Here is a 16,628-nt window from a genome sequence, read left to right on the forward strand (position 1 = left end):
TGCCCACCCCTGGTGTATATTATTTTAAAGTAAACTTTTCTAGCAACAGTTCTTAAACAAAAGAATCACTACGCCTTCCTATCTATATTTTCTATGTATAAAACTTGTTCCAAACCAATTTCTGAGATTTGTCTTAGTGGAAATATATTTTTTTTTAAGTTTTGGCTGTCAAACAAGGCAAAATGGGAGCAAATGAGAGAGATTCTTGAAAAATTTGAGAGTGCTTACACTGTCAGTGTGCCGGCAGCGCTGCGGCAGAATTTCCTACCCGTGCTATGGAAAATGAGATTTTGCCCCCAACTGGTTTAAAGTAATTTTTTCATTATTTGATTATTATTTCATCCTATGATATGTTGGCAGACCTTATACCAATTATCAAATGTCTTATGCGAGAAGATAATCGCCAAACCAAAATTAACAAAATTCTTATTTAACAGGTTATTCAATTTTTACTAATTACGTTTGTTTTGATAGTAAGTTAGCGACCAAACATTATCAATTTAATTGGTCATCCATTTACAGTAGCGGACAATGAAATCCGGACAGGCAGAAAATACTACCTTTTTAATTTTTTTTGTTTAGCCAGCTTTACTTTATGGAGTAAATTTGTTTTTAATCGATGAAATTAATATAAATGGTAACATGTGTTTTTATACCCTTGCAGAGGGTATTATAATTTTGGTCAAAAGTGTGCAACGCAGTGAAGGAGACATCTCCGACCCTATAAAGTATATATATTCTTGATCAGGATCACCTCCTGAGTTGATATGAGCATGTCCGTCTGTCCGTCTGTCTGTCCGTCTGTCTGTCCGTCTGTCTGTTTCTACGCAAACTAGTCTCTCAGTTTTAAAGCTATCGTCTTGAAACTTTGCACACATCCTTCTTTCCTTTGCACGCAGTATATAAGTCGGAACGGCTCGGATCGGTCGACTATATCCTATAGCTGCCATATAACTGATTGATCGGAAATGGTATAACTTTGGTGTTTTTAAAGTTAGAGAGTCAAATTTTAGGTGAGAGCTTTTTTTGGCAACATAATACGACATGCCAAATTTCATAAGGATCGGCCGACTATATCCTATAGCTGCCATATAACTGAACGATCGGAACGATCGGACCCAACGTGTTTTTGATGATAGAAAGCTGGCACTTGGTACACATTCTATTTTTGGTCAGTTAATCCGATCTACCAAATTTCATAACGATCGGTTGACTATATCTTATAGCTGACATATAACTGTACGATCGGAAATGGTTTTTGGTAGAAATACCAACTTTGGTATTTTTGAAGATAGAAGCTTGAGACTTTTTTTAGATTTTGTATTGTAATAAATTGGATTATATATTCATATTCCCATAAGGATCGGCCAACTATATCCGATGTTTGCGATATATATCCGGTTTTAGCTGCAAAGGTATATCAACTTCGGCTCCGCCCGGAGTTAGCTTTGCTTTCTTGTTTTTAATTTAATTTTGTTTTATTTGGAAATAAAACGTATACTTTAATATTCGAAAGAATTAACAAAAATGTGTAAAAATTTTTGAAAATTGTTTCTTAATAGATTAATATTTAAGGTGTTCAAAAATAATTTTGTTTTGGTTCTTTAGTATTTATTTGGTCTTCCTTGAGTTTTTAGTACGGCCTAATTATGTCTTTATAAAAGACACTTTCCATTGTTAAATTAAATTCTCTTATTTTTTTGGTTTTGTTTTTATGTATTTTAACTTTTAAAATAGGACAACGATATTGAATCGAATAGAAATCAGGACTACTGCCTGGCCAGTCTAATGTTGATATTCGATTTTTCTGCAAATAATTTATTACCTAAATTTAAAAAAAAATACTAGAAATTTAAAACTTCAATTATTTTTTAAACAAATCCTTAACGAATTAAAAAAAATATATATCCCTGTTTTTTGGACGACAGCAAGGACCTGAGTCGTCCTGAAAGATTATGTTTGGGGCATGAGAAAGATGGTCCTCCATTGAGGGTAGAAGGTGACGATTCAGAACACCTTGGAACTTTTCAGCATTCACAGTTCCATCAAGTAATGTTAGATCACTAACGCCATAGTAAGAAAAGCATCCCGGACAATTCGGCATGCTCCTTGCCTGACCTTTTGCCGTAAGCAATTATTTTTCAAGCGTTTGTCGCGTTTGGGGCGCACCTAGCTCATACTTTGGGTTAGTGTGGTAGTAGCGCGTGTTATTATATCGAGTTGAAATTTTTTCGTTATTTGCGGAAGCTTTCATGATCTAAAAGTATTTTTATACCCTTGCAGAGGGTATTATAATTTTGTCCAAAAGTGTGCAACGCAGTGAAGGAGACATCTCCGACCCTATAAAGTATATATATTCTTGATCAGGATCACCTCCTGAGTTGATATGAGCATGTCCGTCTGTCCGTCTGTCCGTCTGTCTGTTTCTACGCAAACTAGTCTCTCAGTTTTAAAGCTATCGTCTTGAAACTTTGCACACACCCTTCTTTCCTTTGCACGCAGTATATAAGTCGGAACGGCCGGGATCGGCCGACTATATCCTATAGCTGCCATATAACTGATTGATCGGAAATGGTATAACTTTGGTGTTTTTAGAGTTAGAGAGTTCAAATTTGACATGAGAGCTATTTTTGGCAAAATAATACGACATGCCAAATTTCATAAGGATCGGCCGACTATATCCTATAGCTGCCATATAACTCAACGATCGGAAATGACCCAACTTTCGTGTTTTTGAAGATAGAAAGCTGGAATTTAGTACAGACTCTATTTTTGGTTAGTTGATCCAACCTACCAAATTTCATTAGGATCGGCCGACTATATCCTATAGCTGCCATATAACTGAACGATCGGAAATGACCCAACTTTTGTGTTTTTGAAGATAGAAAGCTGGAACTTGGTACAGATTATATTTTGATCCATCCTACCAAATTTCATACGGATCGGCCAACTATATCCGATGTTTGCGATATATATCCGGTTTTAGCTGCAAGGGTATATAAACTTCGGCTCCGCCCGAAGTTAGCTTTCCTTTCTTGTTTAAATTATTAAACTTCTTATGTTAAAAAAAAATTTTTTTAAATATGTCGAAAATGACTGAAAATGTCCAAAGGGGCCATATTGGCCTTACAATGAAAAATCTTAAGCTTCCGAGGAATAAGCTCTAATGTTAGATTCATTAAGTCTTCTTTCGAGGATATCCTACTAAATTTTTAAGAAAACCAGAACTCTAAAGCATTTGCCAGGATCAGGAAAGAAAAAGAAGACCAACTACCACAAGCATCGAATCCTTTCACGATTAGGCATGACTGATCGTTTCAAATCAGCAAAACATGTAAGAAGTACGTTTTTCCAGGTGAAAGAAGTCGAAATAAGCACTCGAACAGTTCGAAGGAACATTGAGGAGGCCGGACCTCATGGCCGTCGAACAGCGAAAAACCCTGTCTTGACCGCAAAAATGCTCCAGAAAAGGCTACAGTGGGTCAAAATGCAGAATCTTGGACTGTACATGATTGGCGGAACGTCATTTTTTGTAACGACACAAAAATAATCCATTTGTCTTACAATAGTATGAGCTAGGTGCGCCCCAAACGTGACAAACGCTTCAAAAATAATTGCTTACGGCAAAAGGTCAGGCAAGAAGCATGCCGAATGGTCCGGGGATGCTTTTCTTACTATGGCGTTGGTGATCTAACATTACTTGATGGAACTGTGAATGCTGAAAAGTTCCAAGGTGAGACTGGCCAGGCAGTAGCCCTGATTTCTATTCAATTCAATATCGTTGTCCTATTTTAAAAGTTAAAATACATAAGAACAAAACCAAAAAAATATGCGAATTTAATTTAAGGGGATTCTTGATTCAAATTTCGACAATTTTCAATGGGCTGGCAAATGAACATAAATTATTTCGCACATAGTTTCGCACAAAAATTAACAAATTGGCGGACCTTTAAAATTTTTATACCCTTGCAGAGGGTATTATAATTTTGGTCAAAAGTGTGCAACGCAGTGAAGGAGACATCTCCGACCCTATAAAGTATATATATTCTTGATCAGGATCACCTCCTGAGTTGATATGAGCATGTCCGTCTGTCCGTCTGTCTGTCCGTCTGTCTGTCCGTCTGTCTGTTTCTACGCAAACTAGTCTCTCAGTTTTGAAGCTATCGTCTTGAAACTTTGCACACACCCTTTTTTCCTTTGCACGCAGTATATAAGTCGGAACGACCCGGATCGGCCGACTATATCCTATAGCTGCCATATAACTGATTGATCGGAAATGGTATAACTTTTGTGTTTTTAGAGTTAGAGAGTTCAAATTTGACATGAGAGCTATTTTTGGCAAAACATTACGTCATGCTAAATTTCATAAGGATCGGCCGACTATATCCTATAGCTGCCATATAACTGAACGATCGGAAATGACCCAACTTTCGTGTTTTTGAAGATAGAAAGCTGGAATTTAATACAGATTCTATTTTTGGTCAGTTAATCCAACCTACCAAATTTCATTAGGATCGGCCGACTATATCTCATAGCTGCCATATAACTGAACGATCAGAAATGGTATTTGGTAGAAATATCAACTTTCGTATTTTCGAAGATAGAAGTTTGGGACTTTTTTTAGATTTTGTATTGTAATAAATTGGATTATATATTCCTATTCAGATAAGGATCGGCCAACTATATCCGATGTTTGCGATATATATCCGGTTTTAACTGCAAGGGTATATAAACTTCGGCTCCGCCCGAAGTTAGCTTTCCTTTCTTGTTTTTTTTTAAATTTCCTATTTTTCAGCCACAAATCAAGTTGAAAAGTAAAGAAGATCTTCACCGATTTGATTTATCCTAGTTCATACGAGAGCTATATATGTATTAAAATACCGTATTAAATAACGTATTAAAATTTGGAACCGATTGGATTAATAGTTTTTGAGTAAACTCATGCGCCAATCGTAAAAACACTGTTTCGAGAAAAACGCGTTTAAAGTTTTGAGACGGCTCTCGCCGTCGCCTGACGCTTCCACCATAAATCGGGTATATCTTCAAGAGTTTTTGAAATTTTCACTTAAAATTTTAAAGGAACATTCTTGAATAGTTATACGTTCGAATTAAATTTAAAAAAATCTATTTTTTGAAACCGAGAATGGGGAGGGTCCCTTTAACAGTGGAAAGAGTCTGTTATAAAGACATAATTAAGAAAACTAACGAACACTTGGTAGATTTTATGCCATCAAGAATAAAAGCCGTATTAAAAACTCAAGGAAGACCAACTAAATACTATAGAACCAAAACAAAATATTTTTTGAATACGTTAAATACTAAGCAGGGTAAGCAAAAATACCAGAGTTCAAAAAAATTGAACCACAAAAAAGCCTTTGTGGAGAGTGGGAAAAGGACACATATACCATTTTTTAAGGGCGAATCCAGAAACACAAAAAACTTTTATTTCGATTTCTATTGTTAATATTGAAATAAAACTCTTATTTTCAATTTTTATAATAATAATTAAGAATAATAATTATTTATCAATTTTTATGAAAAAAATAAAAATAAAAATTATGATTCAATTTTTATTAAAACAAGAAAGCAAAGCTAACTCCGGGCGGAGCCGAAGTTGATATACCCTTGCAGCTAAAACCGGATATATATCGCAAACATCGGATATAGTTGGCCGATCCTTATGGGAATATGAATATATAATCCAATTTATTACAATACAAAATCTAAAATAAGTCTCAAGCTTCTATCTTCAAAAATACCAAAGTTGGTATTTCTACCAAAAACCATTTCCGATCGTACAGTTATATGTCAGCTATAAGATATAGTCAACCGATCGTTATGAAATTTGGTAGATCGGATTAACTGACCAAAAATAGAATGTGTACCAAGTGCCAGCTTTCTATCATCAAAAACACGTTGGGTCATTTCCGATCGTTCAGTTATATGGCAGCTATAGGATATAGTCGGCCGATCCTTATGAAATTTGGCATGTCGTATTATGTTGCCAAAAAAAGCTCTCACCTAAAATTTGAACTCTCTAACTTTAAAAACACCAAAGTTATACCATTTCCGATCAATCAGTTATATGGCAGCTATAGGATATAGTCGACCGATCCGGGCCGTTCCGACTTATATACTGCGTGCAAAGGAAAGAAGGATGTGTGCAAAGTTTCAAGACGATAGCTTTAAAACTGAGAGACTAGTTTGCGTAGAAACAGACAGACGGACAGACAGACGGACAGACGGACAGACGGACATGCTCATATCAACTCAGGAGGTGATCCTGATCAAGAATATATATACTTTATAGGGTCGGAGATGTCTCCTTCACTGCGTTGCACACTTTTGACCAAAATTATAATACCCTCTGCAAGGGTATAAAAATGTAAAATAAAACTTATGATTCAATTTTTATTATAACAAGAAAGGAAAGCTAACTTCAGGCGGAGCCGAAGTTTATATACCCTTGCAGTTAAAACCGGATATATATCGCAAACATCGGATATAGTTGGCAGATCCTTATGATTACATCATAATAAAACCAATTTACTAAAATACAAAATCTAAAATAAGTCCCAAACTTCTATCTTCAAAAATACGAAAGTTGATATTTCTACCAAGTACCATTTCCGATCGTTCAGTTATATGGCAGCTATAGGATATAGTCGACCGATCCTAATGAAATTTGGTAGGTCGGATCAACTGGCCAATAATAGAATCTGTATTAAGTTTCAGCTTTCTATCTTCAAAAACACGAAAGTTAGGTCATTTCCGATCGTTCAGTTATATGGCAGCTATAAGATATAGTCGGCCGATCCTTATGAAATTTGGCATGTCACAATAATTTGCCAAAAATAGCTCTCATGTCAAATTTGAACTCTCTAACTCTAAAAACACCAAAGTTATACCATTTCCGATCAATCAGTTATATGGCAGCTATAGGATATAGTCGGCCGATCCGGGCCGTTCCGACTTATATACTGCGTGCAAAGAAAAGAAGGGTGTGTGCAAAGTTTCAAGACGATAGCTTCAAAACTGAGAGACTAGTTCGCGTAGAAACGGACAGACAGACAGACAGACAGACGGACAGACGGACAGACGGACAGACGGACATGCTCATATCAACTCAGGAGGTGATCCTGATCAAGAATATATATACTTTATAGGGTCGGAGATGTCTCCTTCACTGCGTTGCACACTTTTGACCAAAATTATAATACCCTCTGCAAGGGTATAAAAATGTAAAATAAAACTTATGATTCAATTTTTATTATAACAAGAAAGGAAAGCTAACTTCAGGCGGAGCCGAAGTTTATATACCCTTGCAGTTAAAACCGGATATATATCGCAAACATCGGATAAAGTTGGCCGATCTTTATGATTAGATCATAATAAAACCAATTAACTAAAATAAAAAATCTAAAAAAAGTCCCAAGCTTCTATCTTCAAAAATACGAAAGTTGATATTTCTACCAAGTACCATTTCCGATCGTTCAGTTATATGGCAGCTATAGGATATAGTCGACCGATCCTAATGAAATTTGGTAGGTCGGATCAACTGGCCAATAATAGAATCTGTATTAAGTTTCAGCTTTCTATCTTCAAAAACACGAAAGTTAGGTCATTTCCGATCGTTCAGTTATATGGCAGCTATAAGATATAGTCGGCCGATCCTTATGAAATTTGGCATGTCACAATAATTTGCCAAAAATAGCTCTCATGTCAAATTTGAACTCTCTAACTCTAAAAACACCAAAGTTATACCATTTCCGATCAATCAGTTATATGGCAGCTATAGGATATAGTCGGCCGATCCGGGCCGTTCCGACTTATATACTGCGTGCAAAGAAAAGAAGGGTGTGTGCAAAGTTTCAAGACGATAGCTTCAAAACTGAGAGACTAGTTCGCGTAGAAACGGACAGACAGACAGACAGACAGACGGACAGACGGACAGACGGACAGACGGACATGCTCATATCAACTCAGGAGGTGATCCTGATCAAGAATATATATACTTTATAGGGTCGGAGATGTCTCCTTCACTGCGTTGCACACTTTTGACCAAAATTATAATACCCTCTGCAAGGGTATAAAAATGTAAAATAAAACTTATGATTCAATTTTTATTATAACAAGAAAGGAAAGCTAACTTCAGGCGGAGCCGAAGTTTATATACCCTTGCAGTTAAAACCGGATATATATCGCAAACATCGGATATAGTTGGCAGATCCTTATGATTACATCATAATAAAACCAATTTACTAAAATACAAAATCTAAAATAAGTCCCAAACTTCTATCTTCAAAAATACGAAAGTTGATATTTCTACCAAGTACCATTTCCGATCGTTCAGTTATATGGCAGCTATAGGATATAGTCGACCGATCCTAATGAAATTTGGTAGGTCGGATCAACTGGCCAATAATAGAATCTGTATTAAGTTTCAGCTTTCTATCTTCAAAAACACGAAAGTTAGGTCATTTCCGATCGTTCAGTTATATGGCAGCTATAAGATATAGTCGGCCGATCCTTATGAAATTTGGCATGTCACAATAATTTGCCAAAAATAGCTCTCATGTCAAATTTGAACTCTCTAACTCTAAAAACACCAAAGTTATACCATTTCCGATCAATCAGTTATATGGCAGCTATAGGATATAGTCGGCCGATCCGGGCCGTTCCGACTTATATACTGCGTGCAAAGAAAAGAAGGGTGTGTGCAAAGTTTCAAGACGATAGCTTCAAAACTGAGAGACTAGTTCGCGTAGAAACGGACAGACAGACAGACAGACAGACGGACAGACGGACAGACGGACAGACGGACATGCTCATATCAACTCAGGAGGTGATCCTGATCAAGAATATATATACTTTATAGGGTCGGAGATGTCTCCTTCACTGCGTTGCACACTTTTGGACAAAATTATAATACCCTCTGCAAGGAAAGCTAACTTCGGGCAAAGCCGATGTTGATATACCCTTGCAGTTAAAACCGGATATATATCGCAAATATCGGATAAAGTTGGCCGATCTTTATGATTAGATCATAATAAAACCAATTAACTAAAATAAAAAATCTAAAAAAAGTCCCAAGCTTCTATCTTCAAAAATACGAAAGTTCATATTTCTACCAAATACTATTTCCGATCGTTCAGTTATATGGCAGCTATAGGATATAGTCGGCTGATCCTTCTGAAATTTTGCGTGGCGTATTATTTTGCCAAAAATAGCTTTCGTGTCAAATTTGACTCTCTAACTCTAAAAACACCAAAGTTATACCATTTCCGATCAATCAGTTATATGGCAGCTATAGGATATAGTCGGCCGATCCCGGCCGTTCCGACTTATATATTGCGTGCAAAAATAAGTAAGGTGCGTGCAAAGTTTTAAATCGAAAGAAACAGAGACAGGGGGACATGTTTATAATCGGAGATTATTTGGTACAATTTCAATAATAAAAATTCAGTAAATGTCAGTTATATATGGTCCAAGTAGGTTAAAGGCTACAGATTATAGGGTCAGCAAAGATATAAAAATTGCAGTTAACGAATTTACACGGTCTCTCCTCTTAAGCGAACGGACGTGTTTTTTTTTATGCGCACTGCGTTTATGATAAATATTGGTAAACCGGTGTTAACTTACTTGTGAATCGAATCTATTGAGAATCCTAAGTTTTAACCTAAACCGTATCGCTTCGCGAGTGCTGTGGTATATTTGAAGGCGAATTAATAATTTGTCTAAATTCGATTCCAAGCATAGCTCTGCTTTTTCCCCGTCTTATCTCTATTTCTGCATTTTTCCTTTGCACTCTCCAAAGCTCTCGCTTCGACTTCCTATTTGACTCAGTGGTTCAAGGTATGATGTTTTTTTAACTTTTTATATATTAATTTTGTTTTATTAATTAAAAATATGGAATTTAAACTGGTCTGTTCTATGAAGTCTTGTAACAACACAATTTCCTCATCCCAGCCTACCATCCATTGCTGGCTTTGTGAAAACGTCGTACACGCCTAGTGTGCCGGGTTCACTGCCTCAGTTTCGGATGCCATTTCTCGTAGGTCCGGTATACATTATTGTTGTGAAAATTGTCGTGCTGTCTAAGGCGAAATGAGGTCGTTCATGAGACAGACCAAGAATGGAATTAAAGAGCTGATCAATGGTTTTCGTAAAATCAATGACCTGCTCAGTGCGCTTGACACTCAGTTTAGTGGCCTTCAGCTGCTAAATGAGTCCCCTAAGCGTAAGAAATCCGCTGTTTCTGATCCGCCTCAGCCGACATTAATGCAGCCGCTCATACCTCTGACCACCCCAAGGGCTAGAACTGAGAACAATTCATCCGAATTTCTTAGGGAAAATGAGCAATTGTCCGATATGTCCGCCATGGCATCCCTTCAAGTGATGCCACGGGAAACCCCCGTTTTGGGAGAACGAAACCCCCGTTAGAGTCACCCAAAAGCGTATTCCACAGACCGGACCACCCGCACCGACTGATGCTGCAGTTCTCGTACCTGCGACACCAAAACCCTTGCAGGGGATTCCTCCATCGAAACATATATTTGTTTCTCGGCTTGCCCCTGATACTTCAGCGATTGATATCTCTGCTTATATCAAATCCAAAACAAACGCCGATATAAAGGTGGGGGACATAGCTTAATTTAAATATTATTATATACGGCGCACGTCTTCTTTCGATATTCGTCGGCCCACGCTAATGTTCCAGACGATTTGTTCACCCAGTTTTTGGCCAGAGAATATTTTCGTCCAAGAACATCAGCCTAGTTCCGTGACACTTACCTATCAGAATACTAGGGGGCTATGTAGTAAACTCTCCAAACTATATTCTGATAGTTTTTTCTTTGCATCCCATATTATAGCCTTTACAGAAACTTGGTTAAAGCCGCAGATCTTTAGCTCTGAAGTTTTGCCAAGTAAGTACACTAGAGGTCTGCATGAATAGCATTGAATGAGTTAGAGTTACAGTTCGCATTCGAATTGTTTCAAATGCATTCTAGAATATACGATACAACTATGCACATTTGCCTGTTTTTTTAGACGCTGATAATAAAATAATTCAAAAGTGGAAGTAAGTCATTGTTTTTTTCAGATATATTCATTATTATGCTGTATAATTTATTTTACATATTTTACTTATAAGAATGTAAAAACATTTTCAATATTTATTAATAAATAATTTTCCAGCACAATTTTGCCGCTAAAAAAATTTTGTAAAATAATTTAATTTGAAAAAACTAAACAAAAATCACTAAGAAAATAATAATAACATAAATACCATAAATAAAAAAAACATTTTCATCACAATTCACCTTTCGGTCAATTCCTTCATTATTAAAGAAGTATTAAGGAAGCGTTTTGCTTAACAGAAGAAAATAAATGAATGCATAGAGTGTGTTAAAAACCATTCGAGACATTCGGCTTCATTCCTCATTCCAAAAACACTCTTTTTACTTTCCACCCAAACTCACTCTGTTTCAAAGCAAGAGAATGCCCATGAGTTAGAATGCTCTCTCACTCAATTCGTTGTGTCTCTTGCACTCATTCATTCCATTCCATTCGGATGTATTCTTAGGCTGAGGCAATAAGAATGTATTCCTGCAGACCTCTAAAATACACCACTTTTAGAAGGGATCGACCTCAGCGAAGTCCTCATTTCGGTAGACTCCCAACTTGCTTCTGAAAAGGTGAAATCACAAGAGTTTGGTCACATTGAGTTTATTTGCATTAATATCGTTTTGTCCTAGAAATTTTTATACTTTACATGTTCGTATATACCGTTTTCGTCTGAACCGCCCACATATTGGCAGCATTTGTCCGCTATTCAATCCGTTTTTAATCTGCGACCTCTGATCAGGCCATTGCCGATCTATTCGCAACATTTTTTTTAAACAACTTATTCTTCGCCTAAAATGACAGAACATCCTTACGCATACAACATTCACATCGAGAGAATGTCGAATAACATCGAGTATAGCTTATTATCTGATCTTCTAAAGGTCAAACCCATTCCATGTCGCTGTGGGCGAATTAAAGTGGTCCAACGTCGATAACTCACCATCTTTATCACTTATCACTCACCATGACTTCACCGCGGGCATGTTTGACATGTCCCTAGGTCAGATTAACCATGTTAGAAATTCGTTAGGTCGGCTTTTGGACTTATGTTTTGTATCAGATCTTGATGGTACAGCTCTCTCCAGAGCTTTTCCCCTTTCAACCCCAGAGGATCCATATCATCCCACGCTGGAGGTCTCAATCGAAACCATTCCTGGTATCGATCAGATGTCTCCATGCATGCCAAATAAGATTCGCTGCTTCCGTAAAGCCGATTTTCACAAACTTTATAGCCTTATCGATACATATAATTGGTCCGATATTCTGGCATGCACTGATTTTAACGCCACCTTAAAGAAATTTTACTTTAAATACATTTTTTGACTCATGTGTGCCATGGAAATATCCGTCCGCTTCAACAAATCCTAATTGGTTTACAAGTTGCCTCACTAACCTAAAAAATACTAAAAATAAGCTTTTCATTAAATATAAAAAAAAACCTGCAGTAGGTTTTTCAAGATATCTACGCTCGGTCAAATTTTACCGTGCATAACGCTGAATGTTACAGGATTTATATTCACCGCTGCCGGATACAATTTACTCAGAATCCAAAGCAGTTTTATAATTAGGTAAACACTAAGCGTAAACACGTATCTTTTTCACCCCTGCTTACGTTTGAAAATTCCTCTGCGACCTCTTATCAGGCCATTGCCGATCTATTCGCAGAATTTTTTTTGAATAACAAATTATTCTCCGCCTAAATTGACAGATCAGCCTTACGCATATAACATTCAAGCAGCAAGTCTTATTTTCTGTCCGTTTTTTTCTGAGAAAAACTTGTTATCTGATCTTCTAAAAATCAAACCCATTTATTCGCCAGGCCCCGCCAGGCACCAGGCTGTGTGCTAAAATACTGTGCCAGCGCTCTGTGCAAGCCTCTTCTAAGACTTTTCAACTTATCTTTGGAAACCTCGATTTTTCCCCTTAAGAGGACCCCCCCCATTCTCGATTTTAAATTTTGACGATTTTCAATGGGCTGGCAAATGAACATAAATTATTTTTTAGGGTTGTAACTGTGCTTACATATATTAAGACACAAAAAGGAAGAAAACCATTTCACAGAATTTTTTTTTTTTTTGTTTTTGTCGTTGTTTTTTGTGATCAAAGATTAGAAAGAGTACATGTTTGGCTCTCGTATGAACTAGGATTATTAACTTCGCTCAAAAATTAACAAAATGGCGGGCCTTTGAAATTTTTTTTTGAAAATTTTCATTTTTTTTCAGCCACAAATCGAGTTGAAAAGTAAAGAAGATCTTCACCGATTTGATTTATCCTAGTTCATACGAGAGCTATATATGTATAGAATAACGTGTTAAAATTTGGAACCGATTTGATTAATAGTTTTTGAGTAACCTCATGCGCCAGTCGTAAAAACACTGTTTCGAGAAAAACGCGTTTAAAGTTTTGAGACGGCTCTCGCCGTCGCCGGAGGCTTCCATCATAAATCGGCTATATCTTCAAGAGTTTTTGAAATTTTGACTTGAAATTTTCAGGGAACATTCTTGAAGAGTTATAAGTTCGAATTAAATTAAAAAAAAAAATCGATTTTTTAAAACCGAGAATGGGGGGGGGGGGGGGGGGGGGGGGTCCCCTTAAGTGGAAGGAATAATTCTTAATTTCCCTACATAAAAAAGGGAAAAAGTCCGATGCTGCCAACTACAGAGGCATCTCTAAGTTGTCGGCAATTCCAAAGTTTCTCGAGCACCCTTCGGTTGTCTGGGCCTCTAAGCTTTATGATGAATATAGGAATGCTAGCTCTTATTGATGCACTAGGCATTTCCAAATTCTAAAAGAACGCGAAAAAAAAAAATAATAATTTAATATATGGTACAATTACACCCCGCAAACCTTTAGGCGTTTAAGAGATTTCACCCCAGCGATCTGTCTTCCCGTGTTGTTCACTAGTATTGTAAATTAATGTAACTAATTGTAAATTATTGCATTTAGTCTAGGCCCATATCCCATATGTACCATTTTCACCCCATCTATGAAGCGCCCGCTTATGTTAAAATGGTTCTGAACGATTTCGGCGACTACAATAAAATTTAACCTGTTTTAAAAAAAAAAAAAAAGGTACAATCATATAAATTTCTTTAAGTCAATTGATTGCTGTTCTGGACTTTGGTTCAGGGATGGCCAAAATATATGAAGCAAGGGAAATCATGTGTAGATATTTAAAAAAAAAAAGATTTTTAATTGGAAAATGTTTGTTTGGATATCGCGATACCAATAATATTGTTCCTAATAATACATACATATGAACATACATAAGTAATTTACAAAAATTCCTCCCTTTACATTTTACAAAATATTCTTTAAGCGTTACACAACAAGACACAATTTTTTCCAATGAACAGATAGCAATAAATTCGTTTGGAAAAAGTAACACAAATGTACCAAAAAAATTTAAACTGCACAACGTACAATTTTAAATATATAAAGCATTTTTTCTTTATATACTTTTAAAATCTTTTAACCTTATTCTTAAAAGTCTTACCACTTGAGGAGAATGTGTTGTCCGAATCTCTTCAATGTTGTTTTACTGTTTACTTCCTTAGGCCAACCAGTGAATTTGGAAATAATATCATCAATGGCCAGGGTCATTCCACGCACAAGAAGGCAGCTACCGACACCCTTCCATAAAGTAGCTAACCCTTGCCGCCTTTGTAAATTTAATATACTGGGCAGTAGTGTTATTGGGTGAATGTGGTAACGATTTGACGTGTTAAAAACTTGACACTGTCTACGCAAGACAATAAATGGATGACTTAGTAAGTTTTCTGTCACTAGCGAAACCCACTGCACGCCAACGGCAAGATAATTACGAAGTGTTATTTCTAAGACATCTTTGTTTTAGGATTATTTATTATTGCTATCCGAATACTTACCGTCTTCAGCAATATCAAATTTTTCCCCTGTCTTTTTTTCCACTTGTAACGACAATTCATTTAAAGAATGCATATCTTTTATTGGATCTTGGTCTGCGTTTATATTTTGCACGATGGACTTCTCGTAGCCCATGCTAAAAAAGTAATTCATATAATATAAAATAATGCAAGCAATGTCAATACAGTACCTATAGCCCACATTATTTACAGGTTTAGAAAGTGCCTGTAACACGTTTTCTGGCAATTCGTTCTCGACAAGTTTGGCATATTCATCTGCTTCTACAAATCTATTAATACATATAAAAGAAATCTTAACTATACCCATAAAACACAAATGGTATGTAAGTTTATAAAAAAATACCTATTCATGGTTACAATATTGTAGGAGTGTCGTGGGTTTTAAAATTAAGTTTAGTTTTAAGCCTTGCTGGTAAAATACGTAGGAATATTTGTTTATATGTATGTATGTTTATTTTATAAATATCAGTATATAACAAGTAAAATTAAATCAACAACTAAAGAAAGTTTTGTGTGTATGTTAGAGAAGGCAACTTTTCGATAACAGAAATCCGCGCCTTTTTATCTTTAAATCGAAATAATTTAAAATGAAACATACTAACGGACTTGTATGTGAACATTTAAGCATAGTACTGAGTTGACAAAAATCCGCTGTTGAAATTCGGATAACGATTTTGCACTTTATTCAACTACCGAGGTAGTGTGACCAAAAAAATAAAGAAATAAGGTAATACTGAACAGTTGTTGTTTGTAAACAAAAAACAAATAAGCAAAAATGAATTCAAAACGATTGGATGTTGGTGTTTTGTTTATGTATTTCGCCGCTAAGGAGCTGATTAAGAAATAGAAAACTGGGTCAAAATCAAACTCAATCACAAATCATTTCAATGCCATTTTATGGCATTAAAATGACCCTTGTGGGTCAAATCCCATATTATGGGCTTCGCCTTGACCGCAGAAATTAATTTTAATTTGTCCTGGCGCGTCGAAAATTTTTCGGGCCGACTATTTTTTTGTTTGATCAATTGACCCTCCATGTCACACCTATAGAAATAAATGAAATTATTTCTTTCAACTCCCCGAGATCAGCTGTTTATTTACTTGTTATGCTGTTGCCCTGGCTTCGTGTGGCATGCTTGTGTTTACCTTTTCAAAACTATTTGTTCATTTACTAATACATAGTTTTTATTTTGTTTGATATTCCCTTGTAATAAATTTTAATAGGTTCTTCTTATAAGTGTGTGTTTGTACGATCTTATATTTTGAATTCATGGTGCGGCGAAAACTTTAAATGAAGGTAATACGGCAAGAAGGTTTTTTAGTGATACAAAATTGTCTGCTGATACAACAGGAATGGATGAACATGTTTAGAGAGATGTGCAACATTACTGCAATACATGGCTTCTGGATATAAAATAAATACCGAAAAATTTGGAAGCTTTGCACTTGACGACGCAAAAATGCTAATTAAATTATACCCATGGTATTACCTTCCACCTTCAGTTCACAAAGATTTAGTCCACGGTCCGGAAATTATAAATTATGCGCTTGTTTTGATAGAATAATTATCTGAAGAAGCTGCCGAATCCAAAA

At 36.1% G+C, this 16,628-nt stretch overlaps 1 protein-coding gene across 6 annotated transcripts in view; it reads right to left on the minus strand.

Annotated features, from left to right (window-relative positions):
- The window catches only part of LOC108132130 (mitochondrial outer membrane protein SLC25A46-like), a 33,569-nt gene extending 17,994 nt beyond the window's left edge, over positions 1-15,575 (minus strand). The window contains exons 1-5 of one of the 6 annotated variants that reach the window (XM_017251431.3): positions 15,379-15,571; positions 15,206-15,304; positions 15,018-15,151; positions 14,627-14,975; positions 11,202-11,691 (exon numbers count right to left, since the gene is read on the minus strand). In XM_017251431.3, the coding sequence (XP_017106920.1) occupies position 11,691; positions 14,627-14,975; positions 15,018-15,151; positions 15,206-15,304; positions 15,379-15,386 (591 nt within the window). In that variant the 5' untranslated portion in view covers positions 15,387-15,571 and the 3' untranslated portion in view covers positions 11,202-11,690. Of the gene's footprint in view, positions 1-11,201; positions 11,692-12,394; positions 12,420-14,626; positions 14,976-15,017; positions 15,152-15,205; positions 15,328-15,378 lie in introns of those variants that run through there. The other 5 variants (XM_070283050.1, XM_043211249.2, XM_043211251.2 and 2 more) reach the window with 5 other exon arrangements.
- Between the last annotated feature and the right edge of the window lie 1,053 nt (positions 15,576-16,628).

The sequence above is a fragment of the Drosophila bipectinata genome, chromosome XR (assembly GCF_030179905.1).
Source record: "Drosophila bipectinata strain 14024-0381.07 chromosome XR, DbipHiC1v2, whole genome shotgun sequence".
NCBI lineage: Eukaryota > Metazoa > Arthropoda > Insecta > Diptera > Drosophilidae > Drosophila > Drosophila bipectinata.